We start from the raw sequence: 20491 nt of genomic DNA, 5'->3' as shown, positions 1-20491 counted from the left end.
TTACCTTGCTGTTAGTATAAGATCCTTCTCAGGGGATTTGCCACGGATTTTATTTAGAAAGCTTCGTGTGCAACAAACTTCGAATGCACGTGACATTGATGGAATGGGAAAATGTGGACTTGAGTTGTTTGGTGACGCGTATCTGCTCTTCTCTACAGGCATGGACACCCCCCATCCCGCTCCAATTTTGTGTAACAACATTGTTTTGACCATAGACTGTAAAAGGTTTTGACCTGTCAATCTCGTGCCAGCGACCAAACCACGCCCATTATATCATGCCAGCGAGCAAGCCGCGTCCCCTCTCTCTCAAGCCACGCCCTCTGGGAGGTGAGAGGGTTTTATCGTCACTCGGGGAAATAAATAGACCGTGCTCCCTCCGTGTTGTAGAATTTGGAGCAGAGGAGCAAAAGACCTTGGAAGGTCTCACCCAAAAAACAAACTACAAATGGGCCCCGTCGCCTAGCGTTTACTTGACCAAGCCTTGCTTTTGGTGCATTACCAACATCAGCACTCATCAAAAATCAAAGGTAAGGGAATGAGAAAAATAGTTAATGAAAAAAAAAAACGTTTAAATATTTGGACATACAGGCAAAGCATTATGTACTTTTTAATTACAACTAAACTATTCATATCAGTAATTCTGAGGTGATGCCAGTAAATAAACTGCGTACGAAAATTTATTTTAAACCATAAACGTATATCTTCTTTTAACTGATAAACCCTACATCTAGACATGGCCTTCTGTAACGCAGCCTATCTTAGTATGTTGCTCTTCCTTTTCTTTAACAGTTTCATTTATTCTTTGTAATTTTAGCATTTAGCAGGCTACATGTCAGCTTTTCAAAGCACTGGTGTGACTTAAATGTCTCATCTGTTATATGTAGCACAGAAGGGTATTAACCAGTCACGTGGTAAATCCCTCTTCCCATCTGTGACCTGACATTGACGTCTGCAGGTCCTTAATGTGAATCTAAAGCAACACAAACACTAAATTAGTGTTCAATCACTGACTTTAATGTTTATTAATACTCTATATTGGCAGATTTTATTATTACTGTACATTGGTAAACCCTAAAACAGGAGATGCTCATGTTTTGTATGCATGACTTTTTATGTATAATCTGTTGCTTGGAAATGTCCTGAAATCCTTTATTTTTTTATTAGTCTACCTTTCGTTTAAATGGTCAAAGCAACTGCTAGCAAGTACCATTGTACCCTTGGACAACTGGGTACTTTAATAACCAAGTCTCATGAAATATGAGCTATTCTGCATTCATGTTGCAGAGTAATGGCTGTTCTTCTAAGCAAGTGGGTCTCTGAATACGGAAATTTGATTCTTGAAGTAACAGCTGTTAAGTATCATCTAGTCACACTGATAATAATAGGAATGGATGGATGTGTATTTTCAGTGGATCATTCTCTTATTTCAAATGTTAACATTGTCTACACTGAATGCACTGATTAATACTCACGTCTTACCAATACCATTAACCAATTGGAAGAAAATTGTTGGCAACACTTTGTGTGTGATCCTGACAGGGTTAAAACCTCTTTAAATATTTGAGTGTGCTGAGTTCCAGCACAGATTGTTTGTGCATATGCCTACCTGAGATGTTTTCCAAGTTGCCCTCGTATTTCAAAGACCGCGTTGTTGTAGTGCCATGCATATGTCGTCCTCGCACACATTAGTTCTCATCATAGCTGTAAATCATTTTTCCTACAGGTCTTCCATCTTTCCATCTTCCACGCAGTTGACACTTAGAGGACGGGAAAAATGGCATCAATTCCATCAAGCGGTTCCCTTATCGCCACCCATGATTACTACCGAAGTGAGTTTATTAGTTTTTTTTTTTACATTATAATCAAGAACATTTTAATGCATGTTTATAAAAATAAAATAAATGCAATAATTACACACACAGAGACACACACACACACATATATATATATTTACTGTTAAATTTAATAATTTTAAAAAATATATAAAAATCATTACATTCTTACTCTTTTTTTTTTATTCGTTTTTAAAATGTTTATTCATGTTGCAGGGCGCATTGGATCGACATCTAGCAACAGTTCCTGTGGCAGTTCGGAGTACACTGGGGAGGTCATTCCACACCCACCAGGTATATCATCTGAAAATCATCTCAATACCCTAAAATCCACATAAATATGTACATTTAGTAAGTTATTATATAGTACATAATAGGCCTGGTTTCACAGACAAGGCTTAGATTAAGCCAGGATTAGGCCTTTGTTCAATTAGGACATTTAAGTAGCTTTTATAAACGTGACTTCGAAAAAAACATTACTGGTGTGCATCTTGAGACAAAACAATGGCAGTGGCATATTTTAAGATATACTAGCTCTCAGTTAAAACAGCTCAAACATGCATTTTAGTCTGGGACTAGATTTAAGCCTTGTCTGTGAATCTAGCGGATGTTTTATATGTAGTCAGCTTTTATTGTAAAGGAATGGAAAAGCTCAATGTCCAATTCCATGGCAGGTCTGGTGCGACAGGACTCTGGCCACTGGTGGTCCAGTTTCTTCTTTGGGAAGCAGAATCAAATGGGGACACCCAATGGATTTGAATCCCAGCAGAAGTGAGTTTAAGGACAGTTTTGTGTTTGGCTTGACTCCGCTCCGGAGTCCTGGTTTTCATGCAAGGTTTTCTTAATTTTGATTGGCAGGACTGGCACCTACACAGTGACAAACGGTCAGGTGACCTGCGTTGCCAAGGAGATTGTGATGAAGAGACAAATGAGTGAGAGCAGTGACTCCGGGAAGGAGCCTGGATCCCCCCTCCCCTCATAAACCACCCGACCCAATTCCACACCCTTCACCCCTCATCCAGGAGTCACCGCAGGCAGAAGCAGGCGACGGGGGCTCCGTTTTTTTATTTTTAGTAAAAACTGGCTGCTTTTTATGTCATATATATCTTTTTTTTTTTAATCTATGACCAAATAATTGCAAATATATTGTATTTGCTATAAATAAATGACTAACTGCAGCCCAAAGTATGGTGTGAGTATGTGTTTCTATTCCTTCTGCATTCTGTCATTCCATAGTATATTAAAATGATCATATCCAGTTCCACTAGCATGGATTAGGGTGAATCACTATTAGGGCTATCAATGTACTTTCATGCAGGGATTATGACCAAACAGTCTCTGTTCACTGACTCTGCTATTCTACAGTGAATGAGCAGCTAATCAACAGCCTATGCGCAAGATATTTGGAATAAAGCAGGCTTTGGTGAGATTAAAACATGTGTACTGAGACAGGACACACTCATACAGTTTATATAACCCTACACCTGCTGCCATTGGATCCATCTATTGTATATGTGGCAACAAGAAACGGAAGCCTGTTCTTCCATCTGGCAAAATTAACTTTTAGAATCCAGCTAAATAAAATAATAGCTGCAACATGGCCATCTGCGCAACAGGAAAAAGAAGGTATTTTTGCACACCTCTAATGTTAATTCCCCCTATCTGTTGCTAAGAATGTGCATAGATTTATAAGCAGAGTATTGGTCCAAAATAAAATGTTTCTTTTTAGCAACTAAATATTATTTAAACAATTCTCTAAAGAACTTTGAGGTCAGTTCTAAATTATAACATTATTTACCAGACTACTGTATGTTGAAGCCTCTGTAGTAATTCTGAAGACTGAATTTGACATTATTTTGGTATGATCACACTGTAAGAAACTATTTTCATGATTTATTATCACAACATTTTTCTTTTGTCAAATCAACTTAAATAATGTGTATGATTCACATAACATAATGTTTTGAGTTCCTGTTGATTAAACCAATATCTTTCAATGTATTGACTAAAATTTTAAATTTCAATAAACTCAATTTTAATGCAACCAGGTTACTCTCTGGCAGTAGGCCAGCTAAAGTGACACTTTGTCTGTTCTGGCAAGGTTTTAAAGTTATGAACAAACATTATTTCAGTAACATTAACTGTTCGTTCAAAGTTATCTGGTCTTTAATAATATTCTCAAAACGTTAGCACAAAAACATTATTTATAGCCTACATTGTTAATTGCCTATGTTTGCATAATTATTAAATGGAATGTCCCCTTAACGTTCGTGTAACTAATAAAAAAAGACCTTGAACATTAAACTCCTCGATGTTTTGATTGCATCTAGAACATGTAAGAACATCTGAGAACATCTAGAAATAACGTTTTCTTAACTTGAACGTTAATGAATGTTCCTATTTGGGTCAGTGTTTTAATGCTCGCTCCCACATGGCCTTTCACCTATAATAATCTTTTAGGGCCGTAGACTTTCCTCTCTGATCCCACAGTTGTTTCTAAACAGAGACAAGAGCTAAAAACAGCACAGTCTCTTCATGTCGTTATGGGCGAGCTTCACGATCGCGTCAAGGTTTCTCTGTACAAAGGTGAACACGTGAAGACTGGCAAGTTTCTGTACGTTCTTGGGAGTGTTTCAACTTTGTTTCGCTATTCCCAGAGTGTTTGGAAACAGTAAAACAGGAACTGAGTGTCCAGTTAGCACGTTTAGCATTCCCACATATCATTCTGTTTATTATTATTATTAACATTTCTGTTTATTGCTAATACAAGTGAATCATTCTGATAACAGGATATGACGTTTGTCCTCTATTATTTTATATTTGCTTACCACCATTGCTGTTACCTTCATGAATTAACGCAAGTCTCAGGTGTGGGCAAAATATCACAATGTTTACCTTTTAAAAAACCTATTAAAGATAGGTCACCCAAAAATACAAAATGCTGTCATCATTTACTCACCCGCCTCAGGTTGTTGCAAACCTGTATAAAATTCTTTGTTCTGTTGAACACAAAGGAAGATATTTTGAAGAATGTGGGAAACTGAACAGTTCTGGGGCACCATTGACTTCCATGTATTTTTTTTCAATAGAGTTTAAGTCAATAGAGTTACAAACTTTCTTCAAAATATCTTCCTTTGTGTTCAGCAGAACAAAGAAATGTATATATTTTTGGAACAACTTTCATTTGTTGGTGAAGGGAGCCTATTTTTACTATAATATTGGGCTAAACTCAACAGAAACATGGTAAAATGTACTATAAACCTACTTAACAGTCTTTTGCAATAGATTTAGAAAAGTAAGTAAAAAGTAAATTAAATGGCGCCATGTTGTTTGAAAAAATATCTCTCGCTTGATCCCACAGGCAGGCAACCAAATAGTGCTTTCTATTGTGACACTGCTTTGTGAAACAGGACTGCAATAGTATGTCAACACTGAGATGAGATGGAAACTGAAAAGCAGGTGAATTACTTAAGAGATTGTGAAATAGCGTGAAAGTATACAAGGCCTAGGCTATAACGCTCTGTAACATATTTTTCCCTTTTCTGATTTGTAGCCCTGCCTCTGAAATTGGCATTATTGGGTGTCTGATTGCAGAGTATGAGAGGTGTCCAAAAACCTTCAGGGAGGCCAATCATCATGCTGACGTGACTTTCCTGAACATCCTGTCATTTTTCCGTTTAGTGTGGCCAGGCAAGTCTAGAGTGTTCTCGATTCTATTCCTGCCCGCCACGCACCCACAGCATGAACATGTTGTGGCAACACTCGTGTTACTGAGTTTTAGCAGTTGCAACAATCAGCAGGGTGTGTTGCATCTGCAGTGGAGGGAGGGTGTGTGTGTGTGTGTGTGTGTGTGTGTGTGTGTGTGTGTGTGTGTGTGTGTGTGTAAATAATCAATACCCATTTCTAATCCATGAATGTCACACAATCAAAATTTGAATAAATATTTTTCATTAAATGAACAACCCTCATTATGTCCGGTTATATTTAATTAATAATTAGAGATGCACCGATTACAATTTTCTAGGCCGATCCCGATTTTTTTATGAGTTTGGCCTGCCGATACCGATTTTAGCCAATTACGATTTCATTTTTTCTTATCCCTTTACAGCAAACACAAATATTTATTTTCTATCTTTTCTTTAATAGAATATTTTACATTGAACATTTTTTGAACAAATTAAATATAATAGAACTTATAAATTATTACTCCTGGTGTGGGGAATTTTTCTAAGTGCAGTGTTATGGTCTGGAAGAACCATTTTCATTTCCATATATTCAACTAAAACAAAAAGTGATATATATTTACTTATTTAGGAAACTAAACTTCTGTATGAAAACAGGTAATGGCAATAAAATAATATAAAAATAGCAAATAAAAATAAAATAAATATAGCCTGGCTTGCAGTAGGCTATAAAGATGTTTCTCAAACACACACACACACACACACACACACACACACACACACACACACACACACACAGGCCTATTGCAATCACTTGTATATCAATGGCAAGTTTTATTTTGCAAACAGTTGTTCTCTCGTCTGCCACATGTTCAGACAGGCTAAACAATAACTTAAATTGAGCGCGAGCAGCGCAGCAAAAATAGACTCGGCGCTGAAACTCCCGCTTCATGCTGCGCACGGACGCTCATGCGGTGTGAATGCACTCATTGATTAACATGCACCACGCCGTAACAAAAAAAGCGCTGCTCATGCTTAACGGCCGTAATTCACGAGGTTTCCTACATCTGTATTCCGTGTGCACGCGTGATGCTGATGTTGCGCAATGTTAATCATGCGGCGCCCGAGTGCATTTGACCGGCAAAAAAATCACGTGAAAATCGGCCGATTCCGGTCACCAGCCGATCGATCGGTGCATCTCTATTAATAATGAACTACCTACTCGTGAACAGACAACACGGGGCCAACTAAAACTGCAGTGGAAAGTTTTCAGAGATTGTGAAATGACCAGAAACTGACCAGACTCGTTCTGTTCCAGATGTCGTGATTATTTTTTTAGAGCTTGTCTAGAAGCAGAGAGATTTAAATGTGTCATATTATTAGAAATCAAATCTTCCTTGATTTTATTGTACCATGAAAACAGACTGTAACTTTCAAAACTGCCTCACTGTCACCAGTGTTGGGGGAAATTACTTTTAAAAGTATTGCGTTGAAAAAAGTGACTGAGTTTCTTTTTCTGGAAAAGTAATGCGTTAGGTCACTGTTTTGTTAATTGGCTGTGCTTGTGTAACAATCAGTGAGAGCGCCCAGGATATCCATCAGAGGGCACTCCAACCGAACAATCACAACACTTCCACAAACTACATTTCCCATAATCCTTTGCCCAGACTAATCAGACATGATCACATTCACCTGTATGTCATTACCTTGTTTAGCTAAGCCCATATAAGCCTGGTTTTCACATTCATTCCCTGCAAAGTCTTGTTTAGTGTTTCTACTGCAATTCAAGCGTGTTTGTATCCTTGTTTCTCCCGTGTCCTGGTTCTTTTTTTCTTTGTCTTTTCCCTCGGATTTTCCTTTTTGCCTGAGCCCGTTATTGTTTGGACTGATTACTGGTTGTTTTTGACCTCTTGCCTGATTTCTGGATTACGTTTTTGGATTACCCTCTGTTCAATAAAACTGCATTTGGATGCTCAACCTTCTTGTCTCAGAGCAGTCGTGACAGCTTGCATGTTTGTTTTTTAATTGTTTTTGTTTGGTCACACTTTAGTTTTGGGTCCAATTCTCACTATTAACTATGAATTTTGCCTCAGTAAACTCTTAATTACTGCTCATTATTAGTTAGTAAGGTAGTTGTTAAGTTTAGATATTAGGTAGGATTCACGGATGTTTAAGTGTGCTTTATAAGTACTTATAAACATCCAATATCCTGGTAATATGCATGATAATAAGCAACAGTTAATAGTGAGAATTGCACCCTACTTTAAAGTGGTACCAAACGTTCTATTTTTGACAAATGTAAAGGCCCTTTTATACCAAAAGTGAAATGAATAAGCCTCAGGCTGAAGGAAATGCAAGTTCACGCATGTACAGTAGCGGGCGCAGCTCAAACAAACCTTCAAACTTCGCTGCCATTCTGGATTGCAGAAGAATAGGATGCCGGTGAAAAAAGTTCAACACTCTTACCTGATGTTTATCTAAAGTCAGCTTCGCTAATGTCATTTTGACATTGGTTAATAAAGTGATTAAATACATAAAGTATAATTGTATTATTTACCTGTATAATTATTGCAGGTTCGTGTTTCTGAGTTTGCATTTAACTGTTTTTATTCATTTTGAGGAATACTGAATCTGTTTTTGTGCAAGTGAGACGAGTAAATGCATGTTCACCTTTAGTCTACAACTACCAATAACCATCATGTTTACACAGCACACACAACTCCTCTGCACTTGTGATTTCTCTCAACGTGTCAGTCAATACATGGAAAAACAAAGTAACTTGCGTTACTTATTTTAAAAAGTAACTGTAATCTGATTACGTAACTCGCATCACTTGTAATGCCTCTATGTAGATTTGAGAATAAGCTTGATTAAATTAAATATGAAAAATTTTACATTAAATTTGAAAATGAAGTAAAACTGCATGGATACTGTAAAAAGAGGCAAAGTAATGGGTGAAAAGAGGTTTAGAAATCTGGAGTGATGCATGAAAATGAATGCTGGCACAGTCCCACTCGTTTGCCTTTGCATGTCACTGTTAACTGACGCCTCCTGCTGGATCTGATGTGTCATGGCGGCTCTCAGTGTTCCACAAGTTCTCCAGGAGCTTTTTAAGTTCACTGAAATCTGGTCTTTCGTCAGCTGAGTCTCTCCAACACATCAGCATTATGTCATAGATGTGCAATGGGCACTTATTGGGCGCAGGCATTCTGTATCCCGAGGAGATCATACTGTATACCTCTTGATTTGAGAAGGCTGTAAAAATATACAGAGAATAAAGCTGAACTCTAAACCTTGCTCAGATCTACATGAACAAGAAGATACATAAGTGGTGTACATACCTGGATATGGGATTCCACCATAGGAGAACATTTCATATAGGAGGACTCCAAATGACCAAACATCAGATTTGTTGGAGAACCTTCCATGGCTGATGGCTTCAGGAGCAGACCACTTATATGGTATCGTTTGATCAACAGACGAGTAAATTGGCTCCTGTGAAACAAAAGCAACCACATATTTTAAAAGCAAACTTTAAGAATAAATATTTCACAGATGTTTTTGTATAACTGTAAGGTAATCCTCACCTTTACGATTCGAGCTAGGCCAAAGTCGGCCACTTTACAGATGTTGTTGGCTCCAACTAGAACATTTCGGGCTGCCAGGTCTCTGTGGATGCTGTTCTGCTCCTCAAGGTACGCCATCCCATCAGCCACCTGGCTCGCCATTTCTATCAGTGTCAGAGCTTCCAGGTCCCGCCCCTCCTCACCTATGAAGGGAAAATTGAAGGAATCCAGTCTGTCTGGTTCAGGACTCTGTACAAGACTCATTCTCAGGAAAGATGTGTATATATAAGTGTGCAGTGTTGGGGAAAGTTTACTTTTGAAATATAATGCGTAACAATATTGTGTTACTCTGCCAAAAGAGTAATTACGTTACTTGGTTACTTTTTATGAAAAGTAATGTTTTGCGTAAATTTTTCTCACCTGGGCTGGGCTTGCTTGTTTGTTTTTTAATAACAAAAAAAGTTTATATTTATCCATTTCACACAAAAAGTGACATGAAGAAAAAGCCTCAGACTGAGGTAAATGCAAATTTATGCCTGTACAGTAGAGGGCAAAGCTCAAACAACCATTCTACGTCACAGAAGAATAGGACGCAGGAGAAGAAATTTCAACACTCTTACTTGAGCAATAAAAACAATAAAATGAAACGCAAAAGTGATATTTAACTAAAGTAATTTTTGCTATTAGTAAGGTTGAGTTGGATCATCGAAGGCCAGCAGCAAAGACATTGGTTAATAAAGTGAGATTAATACATAAAGAATATTTTTTAAAATATTTTAAAAGGATTTTAAGTATTGCAGGTTTGATTAATATTCTAAGTTTGCATTTGACTTATTTTTAATTTTTATTGATGTTGAGGAATATTGAATGTTTTTCTGCAAGTGAGACGAGTAAACGTATGCTCACATTTAGTCTAGAACTACAATAACCATCATGTTTACACAGCACACACAACTCCTCTGCACGTACTCTCGTTCCCTTTCGTTGTCACTCCGAGTTACGTCGGATGACGACGAATGGGGTTTCGCTTAGAACACCTATCGATCAACATGTTCGACCTATCGTGATCATCGCGTCATAAATAGGTCGAGACTCGGTGAACTCGCAAGAGTGAGAGTCCCCTCATCCACCCCCCGATCTTCGGCGGGTGGCCAGGGTGACCTGAGGGTTACGGTCTGGAACAAGGCGCCGACTATGTGTCCGTGACCCCAGCCCCCCTCTTCAATGACGGTGCCCGCTAGTGAACTGCTGATTCCCGCGAGTCTACCCTCTGGTGGCCCGCGTGTTTCAGTTGAAGCTACAGAGGAAGATGCCATGTCTGTTGCAGCATCACTAGGTGGGCTTGAGTCTTCTGGAAGTGAGGGCTCGTCACAGCTGCCACCTTCCGGTGTGCATACGGCTGTGCCTGAGTCTGATCCGGAGATGACGGCCATGCTTTCCTGGGACGATTGGTTTTGGGTAAGGCCGCCGACCCTCGTCCGTGGCAAACCCCAATACCTCTCTTCCCGGACGTGCATGATGAGATCTCAAAGTCCTAGAAGACCCCCTTGTCTTCTCAGGACCGCTCGCTGATCTCATCCGCCTTTCCTCCCCTCGATGGGGCCGCTGCCCTTGGGTACACTGGGGTTCCCCTGGCTGAACGCTCTGTTGCGATGCTATGTGTCCTCAGAGTGCTTCTTCTCGGCGCAATCCTAAGCACCCGCCCGTGGCCTGTAGTTTTTCGTCTACGCTTGTGGCGAGATCCTATAGTGCCACGGGACTGGCAGCCGCCTCTCTGCATGCCATGGTCATTCTGCTGGTCCACCTGACCCAGATGCTCATGGACCTGCACGAGGGCGGGACTGACCCAGGGCTCTTCACTGAGCTGCGCGCCGTCACTGACCTTGCTCTCCGAGCGACGAAAGTGGCCGTACGCTCCCTGGGTCAGGTGATGCTCACCATTCTGTGGCTGAACCTGTCTGATGTGCTGGATGTCGCGCGGACCCGTCTGTACGACATTCCCATATCCCAGGTCGGCCTCTTCGGCGGTGCGGTTGAGGGCTTGCCCAACAGCTCTCAGCCGCCCATGAGCAGAGTGAGGTTGATTCTGTCCCGACGGCCCCGCCGTCCGCTCAGATCCCTCGTCTGCCCACCGCCGAAGGCGCCCTCCCGCGGCTTCCACCCCGCCCGTTCACGGGCCGGCTCTGGGGGCCGCGGGCGGACGCCACAGCCCTCTCCAGCCCCGCCCCCCGCTACACGCCGGGTTAAGCGGCGCTCGTGAGACGGGCACCTCGGCGATGGAGCAGACTGAGGTTGATTCTGTCCCGACGGCCCCGCCGTCCGCTCAGATCCCTCGGCCCACTGCGGACGCCACAGTCCTCTCCAGCCCCGCACCCCGCTACACGCCGGGTTAAGCGGCGCTCTTGAGTTGGGCTCCTCAGAGATGGGACTCAGTTCTTTCCAGGAGTTGGTAGCAGGACCACTCCTTTCCCCGGGGAGGGCCGGGGAAGAATCCTTATTCTCCAAAGAGCTGATTCTCCCGTCTCTGAGCACAGAGTTCTCGGACGTCACAGAGCGCCGCCAACAAGCCGTGCTCTCCTCGTCCCCCTCTGTCCCAGAGGTGGTTGACATGGCGTGCCGTCCACGGACCGCTTCGCCCCTGTCCCCCTCTGTCGCCAGACCCCTGGCAGAGCAGGCCCCCGCGGGACGACCAGCCTGGTCCTCCCCTGGCCCCTCTGCCAGGGCGCGGTTGCTACTGTGCCCCCACATCGGGCCGCTATGCCGTCCACGTCTGGGCCAGTTACTCCGCTTCGCTGCCCCTCCGGGGGGACGCCTGTGGTCGCATGATCCCGCTGGTTCAGTTCCTGGGAGCCTGGTTAGAGCTTCCCCGTCTGTCCCGCTGGGTCGCGCGGACTATCAGGCTCGGCTATGCGATTCAGTTCGCACGGTCTCCTCCCCACTTGGGGAGTCCGCTCCACCTTTGTCGGTGGCTATGCCCCCATCAGGAGAGCAGAGATTGCCACCCTGCTGGCGAAGGGCGCAATCGAGACTGTCCCTCCAGCCGAGATGAGGTCCAGCCGGCTTCTCAGCCCCTACTTCATTGTCCCCAATAAAACCGGTGGGTTACGGCCAATCCTGGACTTGCGCGTGCTGAACCGCTCCCTTCACAGGATGCCGTTCAAGATGCTCAAACGCGTTTTCGAATGCATACGGCCCAGGATTGGTTTGCAGCGATCGACCTGAAGGACGCCTACTTCATGTCTCTATTCTCCTTGACACAGACCGTTCCTTCGGTTTTCTTTCAGGGGCAGGCATCCAGTACGCGGTTTTCCCTTTCGGGCTAGCCCTGTCTCCTCGCATCTTCACGAAGGTCGTCGAGGCTGCCCTTGTTCCCCTTCGGGAACACGGGGTTCGCATCCTGAGTTATAATCGACGACTGGCTGATCATAGCTCACTCTCGAGTTCAGGTTGCGAACACAGGGACCTAGTGCTTCGGCACCTAGCTCGTCTGGGCCTTCGGGTCAACTGGGAGAAGAGCAAACTTTGCCCCGTGCAGAGGATCTCTTTTCTCGGTATGGATATCGACTCGGTCGCCATGTCCGCGCAGCTTACGAGCTAGCGCGCGCGCAGTCACTGCTGACTTGCCTGAGACAGTTCGAGGGCAAGAGTGCGGTTCCACTGAAACTTTTTCAGAGGCTCCTGGGCATATGGCTTCTGCAGCCGCGGCAACGCCGCTCGGATTGCTTCATATGAGACCGCTTCAGCTTTGGCTTCTCGACCGAGTCCCGAGGTGGGCATGGCAACACGGCACCCTCCGAGTAACAGTTACTCCGACCTGCCGTCAGACCTTCACCCCGTGGTCGAACCTCAGTTTTCTACGGGCCGGAGTGCCCCTGGAACGAGCTTCGCGGCATGTTGTTGTAACGACAGATGCCTCCTCCACGGGCTGGGGTGCCATGTGCAATGGACGTGCTGCCGCGGGCTCCTGGACAGGAACCCGTCGCCTCTGGCATGTCAATTGCCTCGAGTTGCTGGCCGTACGTCTTGCTTTGCGCCGCTTCCGGGCCGTGCTCAAGAACCAACACGTACTAGTCCGCTCAGACAATACCGCCACTGTAGCGTACATCAACCATCAAGGTGGTCTACGCTCCTGCCGTTTGTCGCAACTCGCTCGCCACCTCCCCATATGGAGTCAGAAGCATCTGAGGTCGCTTCATGCCATTTATTTCCACCGGAGCCCTGAACTGTGCAGCCTACGAGCTCTCACGGCTTCAGCCACTCCCTGGAGAATGGCGACTCCATCCCCAGTCGGTCCATCTGATTTGGGACCAGTTCGGGGACGCACAGATAGATCTGTTTGCCTCCCACGACTCGACCCATTGCGCCCAGTCTTATTCCCTGTCCGAGGGCACGCTCGGCACGGATGCTCTGGCGCACAGCTGGCCGCAGGGCCGCAAGTATGCGTTTCCCCCAGTGAGCCTTCTTGCGCAGACGTTGCGCTAGGTCAGGGAGGACGAGGAGCAGGTCATTCTGGTCGCGCCGTACTGGCCCGCCCGGACCTGGTTCTCCGAACTAGTACTCCTCGCGACAGTACCTCCTTGGCCGATTCCCCTGACGAAGGACCTCCTTTCTCAGGGACGGGGCCACCTATGGCACCCTCGTCCCGATCTCTGGAACCTCCACGTGTGGCTCCTCGACGGGACGAGGCAGGTTTGAGTACCCTACCACCAGCGGTGGTGGCTACCATCACTTCCGTTAGGGCGTCGTCCACGTGACACGTCTATGCGTTGAAGTGGAACCTCTTCGTCAGCTGGTGCTCTTCTCACCGAGAAGACCCCCGGAGATGTTCGATTAGTGTCGTGCTTTCCTTCCTTCAAGATAGGCTGGAGCGAAGGCTGTCTCCCTCCACCCTGAAAGTCTATGTTGCCGCTATTGCCGCACACCATGACCCAGTCGAAGGTAAGTCTGTTGGAAGGTACGACCTGATCATCAGGTTCCTGAGAGGAGCGAGGAGACTGAATCCTCCTCGCCCTCCTCTCGTTCCCTCTTGGGACCTCTCAGTGGTTCTAACTGCCCTGCGGAGTGCTCCCTTTGAGCCTTTGCAATCAGTGGAGCTTAAGTTCCTGTCTATGAAGACAGCGCTCCTGGTTGCATTGGCCTCCATCAAGAGGGTGGGGGACTTGCATGCATTCTCCGTTGACGAAGCGTGCCTGGAATTTGGGCCGGCTTACTCTCACGTGATCCTGAGACCCCGGCCTGGATATGTGCCCAAGGTTCCTACCACTCCCTTCCGGGACCAGGTTGTGAACCTGCAAGCGCTGCCCCCGGAGGAGGCAGACCCAGCCTTGGCACTGCTCTGTCCAGTACGCGCCCTCCGCGCCTATGTAGACAGGACGCAGTGTTTCAGGACCTCAGACCAGCTCTTTGTCTGTTATGGTGGGAAGCTGAAGGGAAAGGCTCTCTCCAAGCAAAGGTTGTCTCACTGGATAGTGGACGCCATTGCCTTGGCATACCAGCAGCAAGGTCGACCGTGCCCCCTTGGTGTGACCGCCCACTCCACCCGGAGTGTGGCATCCTCTTGGGCTCTAGCGCATGGCGCCTCGCTAACAGACATCTGCAGAGCTGCAGGCTGGGCGACACCTAACACATTCGCCAGATTCTACAATCTCCGAGTGGAGCCAGTGTCCTCTCATGTACTCGCTTCAACCAGCTAGTACTGGACCCGCTCAGGTGTCTTCGCTTGCTCGCCATTCCACTCCACGGACTGGATACGTGCGATATTCTCCTCAGGTGAGCTTCCCCGAAAAGCCCTGAGTTCCTCCAGCACTCCTGACGTTGGCGCCAGTGTCTATTGCCTGTGTGTCGGCTAGGTGCCTCCCGTGTGCATGGTCCCTCCCCTGAGCGACCCCCACATGTGTATTCCACTGTAAGCCTCCCGAGCATGTGTCTTTCCCTTGGCAAGCCACCTTGCCACCCCTGGGGTTGAAATATTCCACCTGCGGCTGGACACCCCAGTGTTCTCCATGTCTCCTTCGGGTCACATGTGTATTCTCTAAGTCCCCACCTCTGGGTTGGCAGTAATTGCATATTTCCCCTGAACTTGGGATATGCTCCCCGGTGTACCTTGGTATTCCTGTGCTAAATAGGAGTCCTTCGTCCGTGCCAGTCTCACGACAGGGATCTCAGATTTACGCAGGGCACTGGAAGACAGCTGAGAAGGTGGCGTGATTAGACTGGTAACCCCATTCGTCGTCATCCGACGTAACTCGGAGTGACAACGAAAGGGAACGTCTCGGTTACGTATGTAACCCTCGTTCCCTGAGTAGGGAACGGAGACGTTACGTCTGCCTGCCACTTTCCGCTGTACCGCGGGGATCGCCTGAGCTCAGTCTTGGCTCCTCAGCGAAGAAACATATCTGCCTGTTGCCGGCGTCCTCCTTTTATACCCACGAGGTGGGGCGGAGTTACGCCATGCAAATTCCGCAGACCCATGGCATTTCCTTGCCATTGGCTCGTTTTGTAATACTCGAAGTCGATAGGTGTTCTAAGCGAAACCCCATTCGTCGTCATCCGACGTAACGTCTCCGTTCCCTACTCAGGGAACGAGGGTTACATACGTAACCGAGACGATTTCTCTCAACATGGGGAAAGGAGACGTGTCAGTCAATACATGAGAAAAGAAAGTTATTTGAGTTACTTATTTTAAAAAGTAACTCAGATACATTCTTGTAAATTTTAAAGTAATGCATTACTTTAGTTACTTAAAAAAGGTAATCTGATTATGTAACTTGCATTTCTTGTAATGTGTTACCCCCAACACTACGAGAGTGTCTGTGTGTATGTGTATATGTATACCGGTATGTGTGCGTGTGTGTGCGTTTGTGATGAGCTTTATCATTTTAAGTCGCGACGAGCCGCTTGTGAAGAAACAAGATGGACTCTTCACATTTTCTGGGGTTCTCAGAAGTATGCAAGTCATCATATTTGGATAAACTTCTATGGTTGGGAATGGGAGATGACTATATAATTATTGAATTTCTGTTTGCTCCAATAGCAAAAGAAAACAAATCTGTAACAGCGTTTCCACAACATTCCAAAACAAGAAAAAAAAAGATAGATATTGATTTCAGCAGTCAGAAGAGAGAAATATATCAAATTTGACATCATTCCCTCAGCCGTTGTATTTGAAACACCCTTGCTGCAGTGTTAATTGATTCACATTTTGTCATTTACTGCCAAGGTAATATAACACAAAGTTGACACAGCTGATAACCGTGGAAACGCATCATCACAAACGGCTTCATTATAAGCAAAAACTAAATATAATCATTTGGATTTAGTCTTTCATGTTATTTTTCATTTAATTGTAATTAACGATAATTCAACTTCAATGATAGATGTCATGTGACTGATGATTACTGTAGCCGCCTCAGTTTAACCGGCAGCACGGAACGCGAGCAGCCAATCATCTCTTCCTCTTTATGAACGAGTTATCATTTTTATTTTGAAAAGGTGTTTCGCTTTTACTTTTTCATTCAATTCATGAACCTCAAAATGTGTTTCTAGTCAAAGCGACTCAAAATGATGGAGCAGGTCACATGTAATCAACATTGTTGACAAATTACAGTACAAATTGAAAGTTGATGTCTAAAAACTTTCAGAATAACAGCTGACATATGAGAGTGAAAGAGGTTTTGACCTCGGAGGAAACTGAGCAGGTTGCCTTTTTCCATAAGCTCAGTTATGATGTAGAAAGGGATGGAGCTTGTGCAGATGGCAAAGAGTGTGATGAGATGTCTGTGTCTGAGCATTTTTAATATTTGAGTCTCCAACAGGAAATCCCTGTGGTTGAGAGACTCTAGAGGAGAAGGAGAAACAGAGCACATCAGAAAATAAACATCAGTAGGGAGCAATATAGCAGCATTTATGAGTACATGATCTGTCAAAATATGGAATTTATTCTTCCATGGGAATTTCTTAATAGGCTGAAAGACATGAGCTTAAACAGAGTTTTAGAACTGTTCTTGGAGAGATCACGGTGTTGTGCTAACTCTATTGGCTAAAGTTTATGAGGGAAGTAGCCTGTTCTCATATTCCTCCAGCTCTCACAGTCAAGAAACACTACATTTCTCACATTCACTCATCTCAGGAACAGAAAAAAAACAATGCAAGTATACAAAGAGGAAGTAGTCCATTCTAGTAATGCACCAGAAATATTTCCTCATTTAGCCTTGAATATTTTTGTATTTTTTTTTACTGTACATACACCAACCCTACCATTTCTTTTGAGGATTTTGATGGCAACATTGACCATGCCTTTCCATTTTCCACGGTAAACATCAGCAAAGTATCCTTTACCGAGCTCCTCTTCCAGTGTAAACTCTTCCTTAGGTAACTCCCAATCATCTACTGTTTGATGAGAAAGATCCTGTTGTTTTGGTTCTGGCTGTTAGCAAAACAGAGAGAAACTCTGTGAGGAAAAGTACACAGGAATACAGACGAATGCGTTTGGTTACATTTACATATTTTATATTCAGTGTGTGGTGATCTGCTATCAATCTGATATACAGGAATCACTGTATATAGGCAGAATATAAATTAAAATCTAACATTACTAGTTATTTCATCTGAAATGAACTGACTTATTTCAAAGGACAATTTGACTCAAATTAGTATTTGTTAATTGACTGAAATCATGTCTTCCCATAGACAGTCTTTTTCCTCATAACAGGTGTTTTCTTGTGGTATGTGTCTTACTATCTTAGTTCCTCTAAAATAGCACATATTAAACGTCACAATGAAAAGTACATATCAGAAACACCCACTATTCGCTCACACACCCACTAAATGTCCTCACAAAAATATATCATATGACTTCAGAAGACTTGGAATTAACTGCACAAGTTGTGTGGCTCACTTTTATAATACTTTTTTTTTTTTCATTTTGAAACTGTCAGGAGCCATGGCCAAAGTGTGGCCAGTTATTATTCAAAAATTCACCTTTTGCAGAATACCGAAGAAAGAAAGTCATACAGATTTGAAATGACATGATTAGTAAATAATGACAGAATTATTACAACAATGACTTTCTGCATTTTACTATTCTTTTTTGATTATTTTCCTCACCCGTGCGCAGGGATGTGTGAGACGGTTTCCAGACCTCAGGGAATTCCTCTTGTAGTGCTCCACCAGCGTCTCCAGGCTCTGAAACATTTCACTCTGATCCAAATAGAAACTTCCATTCTGATTCTGATGGATCTTAATGTGTTTCACTTCCCTGTCACTGATTACCACTATAAGAATGACACACAGAGAGAAAGGATGCAGACAGTAGAGAAGCACTGTTTAGATGTTTTCTGATGAAATGCACCTGGCATGAATGAACTAAATAGGCGAGAAGAACACAGAGAGAAATGCTTGCACTTTTAGCACGTATATATAGCCTATTGTAACAAAAACAATTGACTCAAAGATTAGGCTATTTTACTACATTATAACAATGACAATAGTTCTGTCGTGTAACTTGTTTAGACTAATAGCGCAGGCAGAACCTGATGTAAAATGCAGTTTGAGTTAAAAAAAATGAGGTTCAATACAGACAAAAATCACTCTGACATACCTGATAATACACACCCTATGTGATCTTTTTCACTATGTCGCACCAGGAAAGCACCTACTTCATTCCCTGGAGCCATGAGCAAATTCTGGGTCTCAAAACGGTTCAGTGTCCCAAAATACCAACTGAAGAAGAGCACAGTTTCAAATCACATGCATGCACCAGTTTGGACAGGACTGCATTTGTCTTGGATGCATGATACGACAATAATACTTCGACTATTTGCAGTCTGTTTCCTATGGAAGCTTTTCCGACACGGAATAAAAAAAATAAAAAATAGTAGGCTAATGAGACCTTTTGTATTACAATTTTTAGTTGTTTTTTTTCTTGTTATTGCGATTTTATAACTCGCAAATGACAGTTTATAGGCCTACCTCACAATTCTGAGAACAATTCATAGGCCTAATTGTGAGCAATTCTGACTTTTTTTCTCTAGCAATTTATACTATCTCGCAAATCGGACCCTTTTTCGCTCACGATTTCGAGTTTAGATATAAAATCAGAATAGCAAGAAATCTGAATAAACTCGGAATTGCAATAGGCTAAATAAAGCCTGAATTGTGAGATAAAAAGTCGCAATTACCACTGAAGGAGTTCAGCTCAAACTGAGTGATTACAGAGCAAACTGTACGCCTACATCCGTTCCAATGGAAGACGTTACTTGGTGAGTTTGGCTTAATTTTCAGTCACAGTGGCCCAGGAGAAATGTACGATTTTGGATATTTTCGTTAGAAATATATGGCAATCGATATTAATTTACAAATTAATAATTTATGTTATTTTTTCAATACAATAATGATAATACTAATTAGTATTGTTTAATAATTGATAATAGCCTGTAATTATTAGCCCTACTTTGATATTGTCATTCGTAACACATGAAGTTTTCACATTTCACTGGTCTCAGAGTTCTGGACTCTTTCTATTTTCTGTATAGAGAATAGTCTACTTACGGTTGCTCTTTAACAGTTTGCCTTCTCGCCAGGTAATTTTGAGGAACGACGCCCTTGGCTGTCACCTTTCCGTGTCCGTCCAGTTTAAAGGCTGTCCACCAGTCACCCTCGCGCTTGTAAATTCGGAACTGCTCTCCGTCCTGGAAAGACAGTTCCTCGTCTGCGCGGGCCTGGAAGGGCCATAGCGCCGTGTATATCTCACCGTCGGGCTCAGGAATTTGTGTCTGAAGTTCGGCAGCATTTGCGTATGTTTCTTCTTGAGGTTTAGACGAGTGGAAAAGTCTTTCACAAAGCGCCTCCAAACATGGGCACGAACAGCACCCGTTCTTGAACATTTCATTTAAATGTGAATCTATGACTGTAACAGGTTCCGGACTGATGAGACAAGGAAGCTGGATAGATCCTCCATCGGCAAGCGTCTAAACTCTGAGAGCTGGGAGGAGCACAGACAGGTTGAGTCTTACAACAACAGCTGCTAAACTGGACAGCATTTCTGACAGAGTCTGTTCCCAAGAATGCTGTTTAGGTGTAGCACAATGAGTTTTGACACACGACCAGTCATGTACGAAACTCCTCAGGCTATAAGCTGCTTAAATATGCGGTTCTAACAGTTTAAATATAGTGCAGTATGCCTACGTTAAGAAATAGGCCTACGTTATTTGAACATTGACTTAAACAACAGTCTAAACTACGAAAAAGACCTTTAGGTATATTGCATTTTGTTTCAGGATCCAAAATAATATTGAATGTAATCATACAAAACACCTTGTCTTTATGCCACTGACTTTGTTACATCAGTACTGATTTTTTCTAAGAAGTGTATAAAGCCCCAATTTAGGACAATAAAATAAATAGTGATCAT

The 20491-nt window shown here is 43.5% G+C and overlaps 2 protein-coding genes across 3 annotated transcripts; one reads left to right on the top strand and one right to left on the bottom strand.

The window, feature by feature from the left end:
- The first annotated feature begins 340 nt into the window (after positions 1–340).
- Positions 341–3017, top strand: ppdpfa (pancreatic progenitor cell differentiation and proliferation factor a). The gene is made up of 5 exons (XM_077223545.1): positions 341–527; positions 1724–1829; positions 2049–2126; positions 2507–2603; positions 2691–3017. The coding sequence occupies exons 2-5, from the start codon at positions 1775–1777 to the stop codon at positions 2812–2814; spliced, it is 354 nt and encodes a 117-aa protein (XP_077079660.1). The 5' UTR covers positions 341–527; positions 1724–1774; the 3' UTR covers positions 2815–3017.
- Positions 3018–8096: 5079 nt separating this feature from the next.
- Positions 8097–20149, bottom strand: ptk6a (PTK6 protein tyrosine kinase 6a). Of its 2 annotated transcripts, XM_077223539.1 has the most exons (8): positions 19630–20149; positions 18680–18801; positions 18187–18353; positions 17338–17506; positions 16760–16918; positions 9103–9284; positions 8857–9010; positions 8097–8770 (listed from the first exon to the last, which is right to left on the bottom strand). In XM_077223539.1, exons 1-8 carry the CDS (start codon positions 19962–19964, stop codon positions 8553–8555), a joined length of 1506 nt encoding a protein of 501 aa, XP_077079654.1. In that variant the 5' UTR covers positions 19965–20149; the 3' UTR covers positions 8097–8552. The 2 variants fall into 2 exon arrangements, with proteins under 2 accessions (XP_077079654.1, XP_077079655.1); XM_077223540.1 differs by lacking the exon at positions 16760–16918 and having other exon boundaries at positions 19630–20118.
- Between the last annotated feature and the right edge of the window lie 342 nt (positions 20150–20491).

The sequence above is a fragment of the Siphateles boraxobius genome, unplaced genomic scaffold, assembly GCF_051911475.1.
Source record: "Siphateles boraxobius isolate OS27281-9 unplaced genomic scaffold, OSU_SipBor_1 9, whole genome shotgun sequence".
Classification (NCBI taxonomy): domain Eukaryota; kingdom Metazoa; phylum Chordata; class Actinopteri; order Cypriniformes; family Leuciscidae; genus Siphateles; species Siphateles boraxobius.
This window is presented reverse-complemented; position numbering and strand designations above follow the sequence as displayed.